This window comes from Passer domesticus, chromosome 7 (genome assembly GCF_036417665.1).
Source record: "Passer domesticus isolate bPasDom1 chromosome 7, bPasDom1.hap1, whole genome shotgun sequence".
Lineage (NCBI taxonomy): Eukaryota > Metazoa > Chordata > Aves > Passeriformes > Passeridae > Passer > Passer domesticus.
The window spans coordinates 55,088,189-55,104,601 of record NC_087480.1 but is presented as its reverse complement, the minus strand read 5'-3'; the positions used below and the strand labels follow the sequence as shown (position 1 = coordinate 55,104,601).

Genomic DNA, 16,413 nt, shown 5'->3' with positions numbered 1-16,413 from the left:
TCAGCTGAAGAGAAGGCTCTCTCTGCACCTTTCTGCAGGAGGACCAAGAAGCTGGAGGACTCTGATATATCAAGAAGCTGAAGGAATCGGACACATCCTGAGCTTCACGTTCCTCCTGGATGCCTCAAAGCAGCCCTGTCCTTACCTGTGGCCTGTCTGGTTCCTGGCCTCACACTGGACACTTTGTGCTTTCACACCAGTGCTCCATCACCGGCACTGTCTGACCTTCAGGAGGCAGAGGCTGGAAATTGTATTTTATCTACTATTTATGGTATTTTATTTACTATTTATGGTGCTATTTCATCTACTATGTATGGTACCTTTGGTACACCCCACAAAGCCCTGCAGGGAGTGCCAGGACGAGCCAGCCGCAGGTCAGAAGTGTGAGGGTGGGAGAACCAGAGAAGGTTGTGGGATGAGAGACAGGATTAGCAAGAGGACAACAGGGCGAACTCTTAAAGTGCACCAGCGGACGTTTAGGTTGGAAATTGGGAAGAATTTCTTTCACGAAAACGATGATTAAACACTGGGACGGGCAGGCGCTGGTGGAGCCACAGTCCTTGGAGGCGTTTAAGGGAAAACGAGACGTGCCACGGTCTAGCTGAGAGTGCTGTTCTGCCATAGGCTGGACACGGCGATCTCGGAGATCTTTTCCAGCCTAACCTGATTCTGTGAGGGCAGTGAAGGGCTGAAGAGAAGGAGACATGGGCGCTCAGGGGACGCGTGTGGGCAGGGTCAGCACGGCCCCTCATCACGACAGCGCGATGGCGGCGAGGCGGGGCGGGCAGGAGGGGAAGGAGGGGAAGGAGGGGAAGCCGGCCCCGAGGAGGGCGGAGCGGCCGCCGCGGGCCGGACGCGCCCCGGTTACCGTGACAACGGCGTCGGCCGAGCCCAAGCGGCCCGGACCCGGCGAGCCCCGCCGCCCGCCCGCCCATGCCGCGGAAAGCGCTGTGCTGCGTCCTGCAGCTGGAGCTCCGCTCGGTGAGTGCCCGGGCCGCGCTCCCCGCCCGCCTCAGCCGGGCCGCGGCCGGCAGGAGAAGCCGCGCTTCGCTCTTCCGGCATCGCTTCCCGCCCCGCTCTGCTCGGCCGGCCGCCGCCCCGGCTCAGCCGAGCTGCTGGGGGCTGCTCCGGGCCCTGCTGCCGAGCGGGGGCCGCTCTCCGTCTGGCATTCCTGCCCCGGTGTGTGGGCATCCTCCGGCAGCCCCCGCCGTGGTGCTGGCAGCAGCCGTGCCCCTCCGCAGCCCCCGTTCTCCTGTGGCAAAGTTATGCGGGATGTTTGTCCCCGTGCCACCGCCCTTCCGCTGGTGTTAGCTGCAGCCGTGCCGCTTTAGAGTTCTCATTTTCCTGTGGAAAAGGTGTTTTTTGAAACACACTGATTTTTGGGAAGCTGTAGGGTGTAGGGAAAAAAAAAAAAAAAAGCCAAAACCAAAACAAGTCCCAGGAAAAAGCGACTTGTTCATGGCAAATGCCGCCATGTGGATGTGGCTCTGGGCAGCTCTGAATGGCAGGGAGTGAGGTCAGAAGGTGTCAAAGTGGAAAGTTTTGACCTTAATTATGTTAGGATTGTACTCTTTGCACTTTGCAAAGTTTTCTGCTTATTTCCAAGCTGGGAACACAGCAAGGAGCTGTATCATGCTCCCGGAAACTTTGCAGAGGTAGCTGTGTTAGGCAGTGCCCTGTTACCCTGGAATTGGCTTCATATGCCCTGGTCCTGTAATCCAGAACAAGCACTGCCATATATAAAACAATACCTGCTGCTGAGAGGAAAACAGGGGATGCCATCCACAAAACTCGAGTGCAGATCCAGGAAGTCTACACTGGGAAATTGCCCAGGTATTCCTGGTTGCTTAGCTACCCTTGTTCCCAAACGCGAGTGGCTGCTCGAGGCAGAGCTGTGGATTTCCACACATGGGTGTCACCCTGGCGGGGCTGCTGTGCTGTCTCAGCAGCTGGTGTTTGTCTCCACAGTGCCAAGGCCTGCTTGGTTCCTGGAGCAGAGCAGTGTGCTTTCCTTTTCTGTTCCCACTGGCTGTGAGCTATTCCTGCGCCAGGAGTGAGGACAGGGAACAAGTTTCCCCAGGGTCAGGTTTTCAAGTGTGGGGTATTTGTTATTTACCCTGCTCTCAAGGCTACAAGTAAGAATGGAAAGAAACTTACACAAATGTCAACACTGGCTTTCCATTTAAGGAGTATTTCTTTCCTTGGCGTTTGCTCACTTGAAGTATTTTTTAGGCAGCGGTTCTTTCATTTTCCAGTTGACCTTCATCAGCTAAAGCAAGGTGGTATTTTTGGTAGTATTTTGTGTGAGGGACTCCCCAGCCTTCTAACCATCTTAGGGATGGGAGCTGCTCTTCCACTTTGAATTTGCATTGGTCAGAGTCAGAACTGGATCCCACATTCCAAATGGGATCCTGCTTTTGTCTTAGGTGATGTAGGGAAAAAAAAGTCTAACTTTCATCCTATGTATCTTAATATGAGTCAGGGTCATTAAAATGTTAAAGGACATGAATCCCAGTATGCAGAGAGGAATGTTTTTAATGGTAAGCTCAGCTTGATACCTCCTTGTTTTTGCACATTATTGATGCTGTCCTTTGGCCAGTTTTGTAACATCTTTGATACTAACTCCTCTACTAACTATTCTTAACTGTTTCATCATAAACAATAATTCCCCATGATACTATATGATAGCCTTTATCCAGAAAATGGATTTTCAGGAAATGTAGAATTTTGCTTTGTTGATCTGTTCTTATGGAATGTGTCCTGATGGGGTTTTTTCTAGTGATCTTTTCATCTATATCTATATTTTCGAATATTTAAATATTTCGATCAATCGGGTTGTCAGTTTTCAGATCTCTCTTTCGGTCTCACATGGTCCTTGTGTTTGTTATTTATGAGCAGATTATACCTTCCCTGTTTTCATCACATTTCATTTAAGAAAAATTACATTCTTTCACAACATGTGCTGAAGATGGTTCAGCCTCCCTGTGGCTCCTTGGTCCAGGCCTAGTGCATATTGAATTTTTTAGTTTTCATCATTTAATTCTTTGAGTTGTTGTTTTTCTCCTGTGTTAAATTTTATTAAAACCAAGGCAAAGTATTTAGTTGTGTCTAGGACATAGATTTGTTAGCTTTTACATCTTGGCTGATTTATGCTATGTCCATTAATTCTCTCTCTGTTTGCTTTATTTGTGACCAAAATCTTGTCCAAATTTCTGATCTATTTTCCTGCCCTTTTTACAGTGCTCTGCATATTTCTCCACCTTCTTTGAAGTCTGTCCAGTTGTGTCAGAAGTTCTGCCCTCTTTGTTTTTTCCTTGCTTTAGGATACAGATGGGTTTTACTTCCTTTGACTTAATGAAATTCGAAGATCTTATCTGATCCAAGTCCCCCAGCTGTTTGGTTTGTCTTGCTGGTAGTTTCTTTCATTTCTCTTCTCAAATGGAAGGCCTTACTTAAAGACTAAGAAGTTTTTTTATTTGGTTTATCCTGCCATGGACTGTGTGTAGTAAGTGCTCTAGAGGGTTAAGATCAGTAGAATTCTGTCTTTTTCTGTGAGCTTAATTCACTGATTTCTTTATGGCCATATGTGATGTCCCAGCAGTGGGGGGACTGAGGGCTGGTACACATTTTCCATCCTCTTGGGAACTTTCAGCAGAGAAAATTCCTAGAAATGTCCTAGAAATTTCTCATGGTCCTTGGGGTTGCTTGTGAGGTCAGTTAATTGCAGCACTGATCTCCCTCTTCCTTAGCTGATCCATAGATAACACTCTTACCATCTTTAAAATAATCCCTCATCCTGCTGGAGCAGTCTGCAGTCAGACAAGAGCTTCAGTTTGTCTCCCATGTGTTATGGAGCTCTGCATGTTACAGAGTAGGTGTCGTGAGCTGCAGATAAGCATGTGTCATTCATTTTTGGAACTGCTTTAAAGTTACATGGCCACATAGATTTGGTGTTCCAGCCCAGGTGATGAATTGTGCAGTTTATCTCCAGGGTAGTAGAATCACAAGTTTCCACATGTGCTACCTTGGCCCACATGCTCATTTGTAAGAATTTATTTTCTTTTTACAGGATAGCCAGAAAAAATGGCACCTGTTGTTGGCAGGTTCGCCCATTCCTGCATCTTCAGCTCTCTTACTTTTAATCTCAATAAATAGGCAAACATTGGCTCCCTTCTCCACAAAACTGCAGCTTAAAATGGTTGTAAATTCTACAAAAATATCGTAGACAAAAGTGAGAAGTAAAGCTGATACGACATGTAATGTGTAGTTTGGGGATCTTTCCTTGTATGAATGAAATCTGTCTCTCTCCTGTTCACACTTGCAACTGCATGAGTGTCATGCAAGCTGTTTAATGCTTGACAGACTGTTTCAATTGGGTTATCCATTATTCTGGCACTTTTCTTGTAGATTTGAAGCCTTCATTTATATCGAGAGGAAACCCTTTTTTTACCTTATGCTTTATCTGTAGTGATCTATCACACATTGTTTTCTTCTAGTTCTTCCACCTTTTTTCCTGCTGTTTATATAGTTTTCTTTTAAATCCAGTTAGGATTTCTCAAGTAAAATGTTCACTTGGGAGTAGGAGACTGTAACCAAACCACTTCTTTTAATTTTCATCACTCTCCTCCTTTGTCTTTCTACCTGACAATTGAAAGTCTGAACACTTTCTCCAGAAACCTTTTGCTAGAAGAGACAACAAGAGTATTTCTAATACTGACATAGAAAATGAGCATGAGACCTTAAGTGAAAGGTCTCAATTCTCTGTCAGGGAAATAAAATGAATCCACGTGGCTTGGAGAAAATAGCAAATAGTTTTGGAAAAAGTTGCACACATTCTTTTAATCAGAGCTTTAAAAACAGACTGACTTCTTAATTAAAGAATTTCAGAATTATGCAGAGAAAATTGAGAGATTTGTGACAGTATGTGGCAGCCTAGTGAGAAGCCTTCCCTGCTTTGAGTTTAAAGATGGCCAGACTTCCCAGAGAAAGGAAGAAATGTGTCTGGCAGTACTGGAACAGCAGTCGATTTTTCTCATTGACAGAAAATTTGCAAATAAACTTGCCCTTTCTGGTGGCTGGACAGAGTAGGGGTATCTAAGCCTGTACATTTGCCAGTTTCATTCTGTAGTTAGGCTGAAGTTTGGGTGGGGTTTTGTGTGTTGGCATCATGCAGACTTCATTTTACACGAGTCTTCATATAGGCGATGATTGTGCCTTACACAGGCAGAGCATACCTTTGGCTGTATTAACCTGGCCTTGGGTTTCAATTTTGGTTGAAGATAATGGAGTGTGTTTATTTAAGAATGAAGAATTTGGTCCTGATTGTTTTAAAATGGTGACTTTTTTTCCTGACCAGTCTGTACAAATATAATTGCTTTAGAGAAGATTTTTTTTGCTCTAGTCTGTTACATCCTGACTTTCACAAATCAACCATTTCAGTCCTGACTGTTTCATTTTTATCTTGAAAACAGCCATTGCTTGACTAGCTAAAGTTCAGTTTGTTTAATGAGTGTGTTACTCCTACAGATAACTTGTCCTGGAGTGCAGCTGAAAGACAAACAAGAACTTTATCTCAGTGTCTTTGTACTTGGGCAGTACCACAAAACTGAATGTGTCCCTGCAGTGTTCCCACTCTTATTTCAAGAAAAACTAGTATTTGAAAAGGTAAGATATGTCAAGGGCTGATACAACCCAAATAAACCCCATCACAAATTCCACAAAAATTGTCTGCAAAACCCATGAGCACAAATAATCACACTGAGAATGGAGCACTATTTTGTCTCCTGCTTCTCTTTAGCACAGAGGAGGGGTGCCTGTATTATCCACATGGGGACTCAAGAATTGTGTGTACTGATGATTCTAATGTATGATGAGACTTTTTAGGTGTTTGTTGATTCTTTTGTGAACTGTCCATCCTCAGTGTCTGTTTTCCTGGCTTGAAAGGGACTGAATGTTTTTGTTCTAAAAATTATGGCAAGGTGAAGAACAGAGGCTGTACAATATAGGAGAGGCAACTTAATTTAGTAGAAAGATAAAATAGCAGCTGAAGCCTTTTTGGTGACATCTTACTCCCTTTGAGATACTTTTTTCATGGTTTGTCACCAGAATTCCCAGATTGGTACTCTGGCCCTGTAATTTATAGTTGTTTATCACATATTCTGAGTCCCTACTAGCTTCATTATTAGTACCACAGGGATAATGAAACACAGTATCTTACAGATATGATCTGGCTTCTTCACTACCTATGAATAATAATACTTTGCCCTTTCCAGTTCTTTTCCTTTAAGCATTCCCCAGCACTTTGAAAACCAGGCTGAGTAAACTTGCTCAGAGTGATGCTCTGGCGAAGGGGATGAGAAACAAACAGTGATAATTTCACTACCTATGAAGAGTAAAAAAGATTGTCATTCTTTAAAGGCAAACATACTTCTTAAGGGAAATGAACTGAATGCTGTTTTTATTGTAATGTAGGGGACCTCCATCCAGTGCAACATCCTCCCCTATTCCTTGCTATCTATTCACACAGCATTCAGATTTACAAAAAGCCTGAACAGGAGACTGAAAAGTCACCTCTGTGAAAATGAAGCTTAAAGCATTACTAATAAATTAGAGAACATTGACCTATCAGAATTGTAGTACATGCAGCAAATTATGTTTCTCTCTTGAAATTGTCTTCCACAGTGCTTACCTTTACATCTTCAACACTTCACAATAAATTATTTTTTTGTTATTTACATAAAGAGAAGGAACTCTGTATGGATGGAAAATATATAACAAGAACTGCTGGCTTTCAATGAATTTGATCATGTTCCAAATGATAATTTTAGTATTCATTCTTATTCCAGTGGGGATACCACTTGACAACCATTTTGGCAAGGCAGAGCATTGATATTTGGGTTTTTTCCCTTCACTTTCCCAAGAGGTCCATCTGATTACTTTGATTGTGTCATTATTATTATTATTATTATTATTGCTGTTGTTGTTGTTGTTGTTGTTGTTGTTATTATTTCTTTTTCAGGAATTTGCTAATATAGTTGATCCTGGAGACCTTGTGAAGTTGCTGGAGTGTAAGTTCTGGGTTTTTGTATACTATGTTATAGCCATTAATGCCATACATATATGAGCTCTAAAGATGTTTTGGAGGTTTAAAGTGTGTGATAGTTTTTCTGTCAGGAGCCTGTTCTCTGAAAAACTAGTGGGTAACCACTATTATCTAACAAAATGCCTCTAGAAATGTATGTTACATGCTTTGGAACAGGAAAAGGGTAAAAAGTCCTAAGTGATTGAAAGTCCAGCTGGTTATCTGGTAGTGGGTTCCTTTATATGGTCATTTATTTGATTAATTTTCAAATTATAGAAGGATAAACCTCCAATTTTTGTAAAGTTATTCTTTCATTTTTAAGAAGATTATGTCTTGCTACATGTGTATAATGAATTGTGATGGTGAGAAAACACTGCCCTGAACTCAAACTGCAGGAATATGCACCCTCACATGGGAGTTATCTGTAAAGGGGGCAAAGCTTGCATAATCTTCTTTAAAAGAGGAAAAACTTGGCAGCAGATAGAACTTAAAAGTTTTAAGTCAGACTTAGTGTTGTCATTTGTACCCTGCTAATGCCATTGTGTTCATCTATGATATTTATGCAAGCTTTACTTAATTTTGTCTTATTATTGGTGTGGTGGAAATAGTGCAGCAATGTACAGTGCTGTGAAGCTTAAATCAGTGATTCCTTTTACTTGGGCTTTGACTATGGGAATTTTCATTTTAGAGGTTTTTTTAACTCATGAAAAAACTTTTTTCCCTCCTAGTTGACACAGCAGTACTTGAACTAATACAGCTTGCTCCTCCAGGTATTGTATCTGTCTTTTCATAAATTATGCAGTTTAATAGGTGAATTTCCAGGAGAACATTGCCCATTACAGCACAATCACTTTTTTCAACACACAAACAACACAGAAAGCTCTTCAACAAATAGTCCTCTGAATAGAAAATGTTAATAGATCAAGAGGATCTCATTCTTGAAAGAGAATAATAACTGAATATTTAAATGTATCATACTCAGGCTTAGGAAAGTGATAATATTTTAAAAATGGAAAATAAACTGAAATCATCCAGTGCATAATTATTAACTGAATCACAATTCACATCTAGAGAGGCTGTCTGTGAAATTTCAGAGTGCATAATCTTGTTCTCAGAGTGACACTTTTTTTCTTTCCATTTTAATGGTGACCACTGGGAAAACTCTTATCCTCACTATAAGTATTACAGGTCTCTTGGGATGTGTGAAGATAATAAATAGCGATTTGTCATACTTCTGTTATTGGTTTGTGTGATTATAAAAATCTATTTTAATGAAATTCAAGTGTTCCCATGAATAATGTAAATCTGCATTTTATTGGAAATAAAGTCAAGTTTTAAAGAGGACTCATTTGGAAACTGTGGTATTAAAAGCACTCTCTGTCACTTGTCCTTAGTACTTTCAAGAAAACTACTGCTTCTCTCAGGTGACTTACCAGGCTGTTTACTTGAAGAAATGTATTGAATGGGGATTTTTTTTCTTTGTGGGAATGTAACGGATCTTGCATAAAAATTTATTTTCAGGGCTCAGACATGGGTGTGATACAGCCCAACATAAGCTAGCAAGATGGCTGCAATAGCACAAGTTCCATTTCTTCACAGTATACATTCAAGGGTTTACCTCTAAAGAAAAGCATTTTTTTTCAGAAGTAGCAAGCCAGGGTGTTGATAAAATCTTAAAATAATTAATTTGCTGGTGCTTGTGTTTCTTTTTACTTCTGCTATTACTGTTCTGTAGTATGGAATGGTAGCTTGTCATAAGGGATTGGATACCATCACTTGTTTTTTTTCTGTGGCATGGAAGGGAAAGAAAGAAGTACTGAAAAGTTACCCAAGGAAAACCTTTCATGTGCCTGTTATAGAAGAGTTAACACAATCTTCTTTAATTTTTTTCCCAGTAACATTGAAACATGGTTTCATAGTAGATTCTGCACATTTTTGCTGCTGATTTAACTTGATGAGGTTATTTCCTAGTGCTGTAGGAGTTTTAGAGCCATGCTGTTAATTTGTAAAGAGCAAAATTTATCCTGGTTTCAACATGGCTCTGTGTGTGGTGTCTGTGCTGTATGGCTTTGTCTATTTTCCAATTAAAGTATGTATTTTCTTTTTAGTGGGAAAAGTTCTAGCTACATATGAAGAAAATACAAGAGATTTCCTGTTCCCTGACCCTAAGCTTACCCATGGGCACCGTGGTTTGCAGCGTGAGGTTTTAATGAAGAGGTGCCCGTCTTTCACAGTGAGTGAATGTCTGTGGATTGTATTTATGACACAGTCTGCTTCACTGAAGAAACCCCTTGAACTGCTTCAAATGAAAAGCGATTACTTCTGACAGATTTTGCCATTTTAAGGTGTTCAATGTACAAATCCACAGTTGAACTTCGGGGAAAGTATAATCTTTTTTCAAAATGCTTCAAGAAATTTATTTAATGTGGAAAAGTTAGTTTCCACTTGGTTTGCAGTGTGGCACCATGACATGTCTCCATTCAGTTTAATCTGTGATGCAGCTGGTGGCTGAAGGGATGCAGGAGATGTCATATTGACTTCATGGTTCTCAACAGAAGCCATGTAACCCTCCTCCTTGGTCCTTCTCCATAGCATTTTGGAACAATAGCTAATTGGCAGAATGAGTGCAATGAATTAATGCTAATTTTCTGGAGATAAGGGCTCAAGTACATGTTAAATGAAAATTAATTCATTTCACATTGCCCTTTCATCGAGTTTGACTGTTGAATCTTAATTTTCAGCAGAATAACCCAGGAAAGCACCGTAAGGAGGATGGTGATGATGTGTTTTGAGGTTTTTGTGGAGTTTTACTGGTGGGTTGGCAGGACATTTGGATAAGAACTCAATTACCCTGTCCGTTGTGGTTGGACTAAAAGCACATGGGAGGAGGAAAATGCTGATTAAAGTTCATTGTTATCTTTTAGCTGGTGTAGTCTTTCCCCAGAAAGGGCAACCTGGAAACTGCCCAGACACTTGCAATTAGAAGTGCTAATTTAGTGTCTAATGCTGTGTTACATTTGAATGAATTAAGGTTGTGATTTTGTGCTACAAAATGTCTGATTCTGCAGTAGCTTAAACTGTCCCTGCAAAAACAACCATTATTTTTTGGCTGTAGTATCTCTTTGATGTGGCTCATCCCAAGCATGGTGCTGTGGCTCAAGAGATGGGGTGGGACTGTTTTGCTTTCATGCTTCTCACAGAATAGGTGCCTTTCTGGTGTTGAGAAAGAATAGGGAGGTAGGAACAAATGAAGTGATATTAGCTAAATGTTTTTAGAATTTTTGTGAACAGAATATAGGGAGTCATCATACAAACAGAGCTGCTAGACAAGTTTGATGGGTTTTGTCAAACTGAGTTATTTGAAACAAAAATTATGTATTTTCTAATAAAGAGAAGGTGCCATAATTTGTGAGCTGTGAGAAGACGTGGTCAGAGTAATTTGGATGTGTAGGTGATGAATGATGATGCTGTAGTAGCTTTAAAAAGTTGGCTGCTGTAAGACACAGGCATACTTCATGTCCTTGGGAGCAGCATAACAAAATCCATCTCTGCCCTGGAACAGGGACTGCAGAAGCCTTTGTTGCTCCATTCCATCTCCATAGCTTGAAAGTACAGTTTAAGAGACGATTTTGGCATAGTGACCCCCTTTCCAGGAATAATGCAGAAGCTGGGTTTGATGGCATTGGAGGGGGGTTCCCAAAAAGAGCTTCTTGTTCCTCTCCTCGCTTGCCAAATGGAATAACTATGAAAGGATTTTTACCTCCAGTAGAAATGCAGTCTCAAGTGCCTCCCTCTCCCAGTGTTCCCTGAGCTGTGCTGGCAAGTGTCTCTTGCTAAGTCTGTCAGCACGAAGCGCTGGATGTGAATGCTAAGCAAAAGGAAGTGTTAAACAAGGTCATGAGAACCCTCACATTATTCTTATGCTACTGAAGCCATGTTCTTCCCACATAAAAAGTTATTTATAGCCAGCTGAGATGTTGAGTACTTTTGAATGGCAGCTGTGCTTCAGTGACACTTTGATTCCCAATAAATTTGTCTTTTATTAAAAAAAAAAAGGTAGCAACAGTAAGGTTACGGTTGTGGAGTTCAGATAGGCAGTGACAAGCGGTGTCTGATTAACACTGCTAATCTGCCAGTTGGAAGGAATCCCAAGTTGAGAGGATCAAAACTCCTCCAGAAATCTGGCACTTGGCTGATAATGTCCCTGGCTAAATGTCTTACAAGGTTTACAAACTCAGTGTGCATGCAAGACAGGCCTCAAGTTATCTCTCCTGGTCCAGTGTTGCCCAGCTGAAGCTCTTGCTGGCTCTTCTGTATTTCTCTGCAACCTTCACCTTTCAGAATATGTTTATGCCTGGACTGTGGTAGTGATTTCTTACAGATGTTCTTATCTCTATTCCCCACCTTCATGCAGTGTTTGTCACATTACTTAAAACAGTTCATTTTTAGCTATGCTATCTTCTGTTAACAGGCCAGTGTGAGGCCTGCTGTTATATTCCTATATACTTTTTTAAGCTAGAGTTGTACTTGTGTTCCTTACAGTCAAAAGCACATATTAGACTTGTATTCTTCTAAATCTGAACCACTTTTATACTTTTTCTGTGATCAAATTGGTGTTATGTCCCTTCTGTTTAATGATTGGTGCAGAGATGCTCAGGGATGCAGACACCACTAAGCCAGAAGCAGAAGAAGACATCCCAAAAACTTTCCATCTGGATTTTCATTTACAGATGTGTTTGGGGCTATGTGATGGTCTTTACATAATTCTGTGTTGAATATCCTACAGAAATCCCTGATTTGGGAACTGAAGAAAATAGAGCAGATCCTCTGATGGCTTTGGCATGTGAGTTGCTTTTCACATATCCATGCCTGTGCATTCAAATGCCCTCCCATATTCCCTCTCCACAGACTATTTCTCTGAAGAAATCATAGTTTGTGTCATTTTTTAGGGATGAACACTTAACAATTCTGTAATCATTTCCAGTCTCAGTAAGAGCAGTAGGTGCTCTATTGTTGCATTTTGTAGTAGACTTACTAATTCTGATGTGTCCTTTTTTAAATTGTTGATAGCACTTGACAATTCATTAGTAATAAAAATGAGTTGATTAAAGATGATCAGGCTTAAAACCTCTTTTATGTGCCATAACTTGACTTGATTGAATCCTGGACTCTGTTAATTGCTGTGACTGAGCTTTCTTGGCATTTTTGTCATTTGATTTCCATAATCTATCCTGGGGCCAGATCATGTTCCCTAATGGGAAATCAGTGTTTAGGCAGGTGGTAGAGAATAGTTTGGTTAATCAATAGACTTCACTCATGAAGTTCCTGCTAATTCTTATGCATGTGGGACAGAGTCACAAACAGACCCAGCTCCTTTTCATGTCTCAGTGATTTTGTGTGTTCATGTGCACAAATGCCTGTGCACTGAGATGTCCCAGGCAGCAAATTCTGTCCGTGTTGAAAGAAGAGGGGGTAGAAATTTCTGGGGGCACTTGATTCGCTCTTGGATTCTGCAGAGCTGTATAGGATGCACATAGATGATTGCCACTTTTTTGTAGCATATGTGGCATTTAGTTCTTTTATGCCTTTTTTAATTCTGCTGTTTGGGAAATAATGCTTGTGTGTTGTAATCCCTGTCCTTTACACCCAGTAAATTCTGAATGCATTGACCAGATGCTCAGTGAATAGAAGGGCAATAGTTTTCTGAGGTGTTGTGTTCCTAGCCATGGCTGCAGTAAAAGGTGAGTGGAACAGAAGCTGCTAGTCAAGTAGAAATGGAGGGAGCTGCTGGCCATTGCTGTGTGTGCTGTGCTTCACCAGGAGGCCCCGTGGGACCCCACTGATTCCAAGTGGGACAAATTAGGGCTGCCCCATGGGCAGGAGGGGATTGTGAAGGGGTGGGACATGGTTACAGAATAAGGGAGGGATCAACAGAAATCAGACTACTCCAAAGATTACAGAATGAAGGGTATTCTTAGTCATACTGTTAAAAAGGAATAGTTATTTGCAGTGTGATTGACTGATTAAGCAAAATGTTTTTACAAATGAGATGGCACAACTTGAGACTGTTCTCAAACAAGTTTACAAAGTTAGCATTAATGAAACTTCTAGAGCATGACTGAAATTTTTATTGATGCCATATAGCATGGCATGAAAAATCTTTAAAAGTGCTTTTGACAAAAAAATGTATTAAAATAAAAGTCAGACCTTAATTGTTGTACAAAAGCAGTGTAATCATCTGTAATTGAATTGTCAGAAATGCAAATGTTAGCATCTTGACATTTACCATTGCTGTTCTGTCTTTTCTAATTATCTTTATTAAAGGCTGAAATTAACAAAGGAAATGGCTGAAAATTAGGAATGGTTTGTTACATTAGGTGACATTTACCTCTTTGATACCCTTTATCTTGAGTTGAAGCTTGATGTGCAATTATTGTCTCTCTTCTAGGGAATTGCACCAAAATTGAGATTTTCTACAACCTGCCTTATTTCAGACAGTCTGTTAGTCTTAGGAAGGAGTCACATACAGGTTAGCACAATTTAATTGTTTGCAATTTCTAGATTTAATATTGATAGCCTCGCTTCCAATTTTTGCATGTGCTGCTCACTTCAAACTTTCCTCATTCTTTTGTTGTGGTTAAAGCAGGTATCATGGGTGCTTGACAACTTGATTAAATTTTTAATCAAGTATGAGTAAAGAGTGGGTTTGGTGCATGACAGTAGATGCTGAGAGTTCCTTGAATCTGAAACAATTATCGGCTGCTGTGTTCTGTGATCAGCTGAAGTGTCAGACCCTGGTGCATTTGTGCATGGGAAGATGCCTTCTCACCATTTGTTACTGACACTTAAAATTAAGGACAGTAAAAACTAGGTGAAGTTAGAGAAGGTACATTATTAAACCAGACCAATTAATTTAATTGTTTTCCATAACTGTATCATTGACAGTAATGGAAATGCAGATTTTTGTTGAAAAGGCCATCACCTATATTAATCTGGAAATGCTGCTTTTGCATCAAGTAAAGTTAAAGGTGAAGTAGCACTCTTCTCTGGTCTCACAGATTGGAATTTTGGTTTGGATTTCTGGTGCAAGCTGTCATGTAGTTACTCTTACAACCTCCCTTTTTTGCTGTAATATTGAAAAATGGTGCAGCATCACTGAAAGGGAATGGTTGTCAGGAAGGCTTGTGTGCAAAGACATTTAGGTAACTTTGACCTGTTGGTGACATTGCTGATGACTTCAATGAGAACTTTCTTCCAAATTTAGCAAATGAAATGTATCGAGACCGAAAAAGAATTAAAAATCAGTGAAAATTGTCATTGTCAGAAAAGTGGCTTCAGTGAAGGTGACTTGAATAAGGCAATTTGATTTAAAATTTAAACTGTTCCTAAAAGTATCTGTGAATGGCAGCTCAGATTTGCTTGTGTTGCACTGAAGGTCCAGTTTCACAACTGGTGTGAGCCAGGAGCAGCATCACCTGCTTCTGGTGCAGCTGAGCTTAGTCTTAGAGAATTAGGTCTGGCTTTGTGTGGGCCAGGTCCTTTCTGTGTCTCACTATCAGCTGCACCAGTGAGTTCAGATTCTGTCAATACACAACAAACACACAGCCTCAGCCTCACTGGCTGGCTGTAGGGGGAAAGGCTTGAAGGCAAACTGGACATTTTATTTCTGGGTTCATCTGAACCAAAGCAGTCCATGTAACATTCAGATTTAGGGCTAACATCAACTAACTCCAGCTTGAAAAAGAATTTCTAACAGAAAGAGTATTATTTTTCTCCTTTTATTATCATTTTTTTCTTCTTTTATTAGTTCTTTACACTTAAGGGAACTAATAAATTCACCATAATCCAAGAAAATACAAATTTTAGAGAATGTAGTTGCACTTCTTCTGGAGCTTTAGACAAATCTAAATGCATATAATTTAAACTATTAAAAAAGCTCCTATTTTAATTTGTCTTGTACTTTAAAGGTTAAGAATTTTAAAATAAAAGCTTAAACAGATGAAAATATGCCTCAAATCTGTGTATGGCTAATTCGGGTAAACTTTGTATTAAAGGAACTTGTGACAAAATTCAATTTAATTTTTAGAATCTCCACTAACTCTGTGAGAAAGCTAATTGAGTAAGTGTTAGACACTTAACATCTAGCATGCAGTACTAAATGTTTAACCTTCTTTTGGTTTCGGAGAAAATGGTAAACATGTTGTTTTTTAAATTGCTGTTTGATTCTAGTTTTGTGAGGGGAACTTCAGCTGCCACAGCATCTCTTTCTAGTAAAATTTTTCCTTCCTTTTTTGTATTATGTTGAGCAATCTTTATCCTACACTGTCAAATCAGATCATTTCTCTTCTTCACTTCAGACTGATCAGAACTGCGTGTATCATCCAACCCTGAATGGAAGAATGCCCTCAAGGGTGTCAAAGAAAAGCCCTCCTTCAGCAGAGAAGGGCAGACAGAGCTTGGTGGTGAGGAGCTACGAGCAGCCCACCATCGCCTCCAAGTCGCGCTCGCCGTCCCCGTACACCAAACGCCGCATGTGCGAGCTGTCGGAGGAGGCCAGGCAGAGACTGGCCCACCTCAACCTGGGCCCTCACGAGTTCAGGAGAGACACTGACAAACCTCCCTTTGTCATCAGACGGGTTTGTATTCGCTCCAAGGTGTTCCCAGCTTAATCTCGGTTCAAATGTTGTTCTTTCACTAAACAGCGCTCCAAAAATTCATTCAGTTCTTAGTTTAGATGAATAATTTTTTTCCTCTCCTTAACAGACTGTCACAGAGTGATTTAAATGTAAAATTAACTAAAATAAAATTTCTTTTATCCGCTTTACTAACAGACAAAGATCAAATTCTTTCATGAATATCTTGGTTAAATTCTCTGAGGCCCCATTTCTTTTCTTCCAGCACACTAGACAGGATAATAGGTGTATAAATTCAGCTTGGAAGTAATTGATATTAGTATTAACAATTCCTGAATAAGACTTTAAAGAAAGAGTGTCTAGTCACATTATGAACACTTACACTTCCTCTCTTTCAACTTTTTTTTATGTTGGCATCCTGTGATCTTTGGAACACTTCCTTTGCTCAGAGCTACATCTCAAACACTTTGACTTCGAGTTCATAACATAAGGACATTTTGCCATACATGAAAAATTGTCCTGAAATTAGGTACTTATTTAAAGAAATTGTGTGTAGCTCTTTTAAAATGAAGAGGCTACATTTCCCAGTCACTTGGAGGATCATATACTCTTTTTTTTCCCCTCTTAATTGTTCTTCTTATTGCAACAATTCTCTGTTTTTGGAAAATCACTTTGAATTTGTAGAGGTAGAAATGGGAT

The 16,413-nt window shown here is 40.4% G+C and overlaps 1 protein-coding gene across 3 annotated transcripts in view; it reads left to right on the top strand.

The window, feature by feature from the left end:
- The window catches only part of SPATA6 (spermatogenesis associated 6), a 42,823-nt gene continuing 26,410 nt past the window's right edge, over positions 1 to 16,413 (top strand). For 2 of the 3 annotated variants that reach the window (XM_064428803.1, XM_064428805.1), the window contains exons 1-7: positions 824 to 981; positions 5,527 to 5,664; positions 7,019 to 7,067; positions 7,810 to 7,851; positions 9,190 to 9,314; positions 13,530 to 13,610; positions 15,439 to 15,717. In XM_064428803.1, the coding sequence (XP_064284873.1) occupies positions 934 to 981; positions 5,527 to 5,664; positions 7,019 to 7,067; positions 7,810 to 7,851; positions 9,190 to 9,314; positions 13,530 to 13,610; positions 15,439 to 15,717 (762 nt within the window). In that variant the 5' untranslated portion in view covers positions 824 to 933. Of the gene's footprint in view, positions 272 to 823; positions 982 to 5,526; positions 5,665 to 7,018; positions 7,068 to 7,809; positions 7,852 to 9,189; positions 9,315 to 13,529; positions 13,611 to 15,438; positions 15,718 to 16,413 lie in introns of those variants that run through there. The other variant, XM_064428804.1, reaches the window with a different exon arrangement.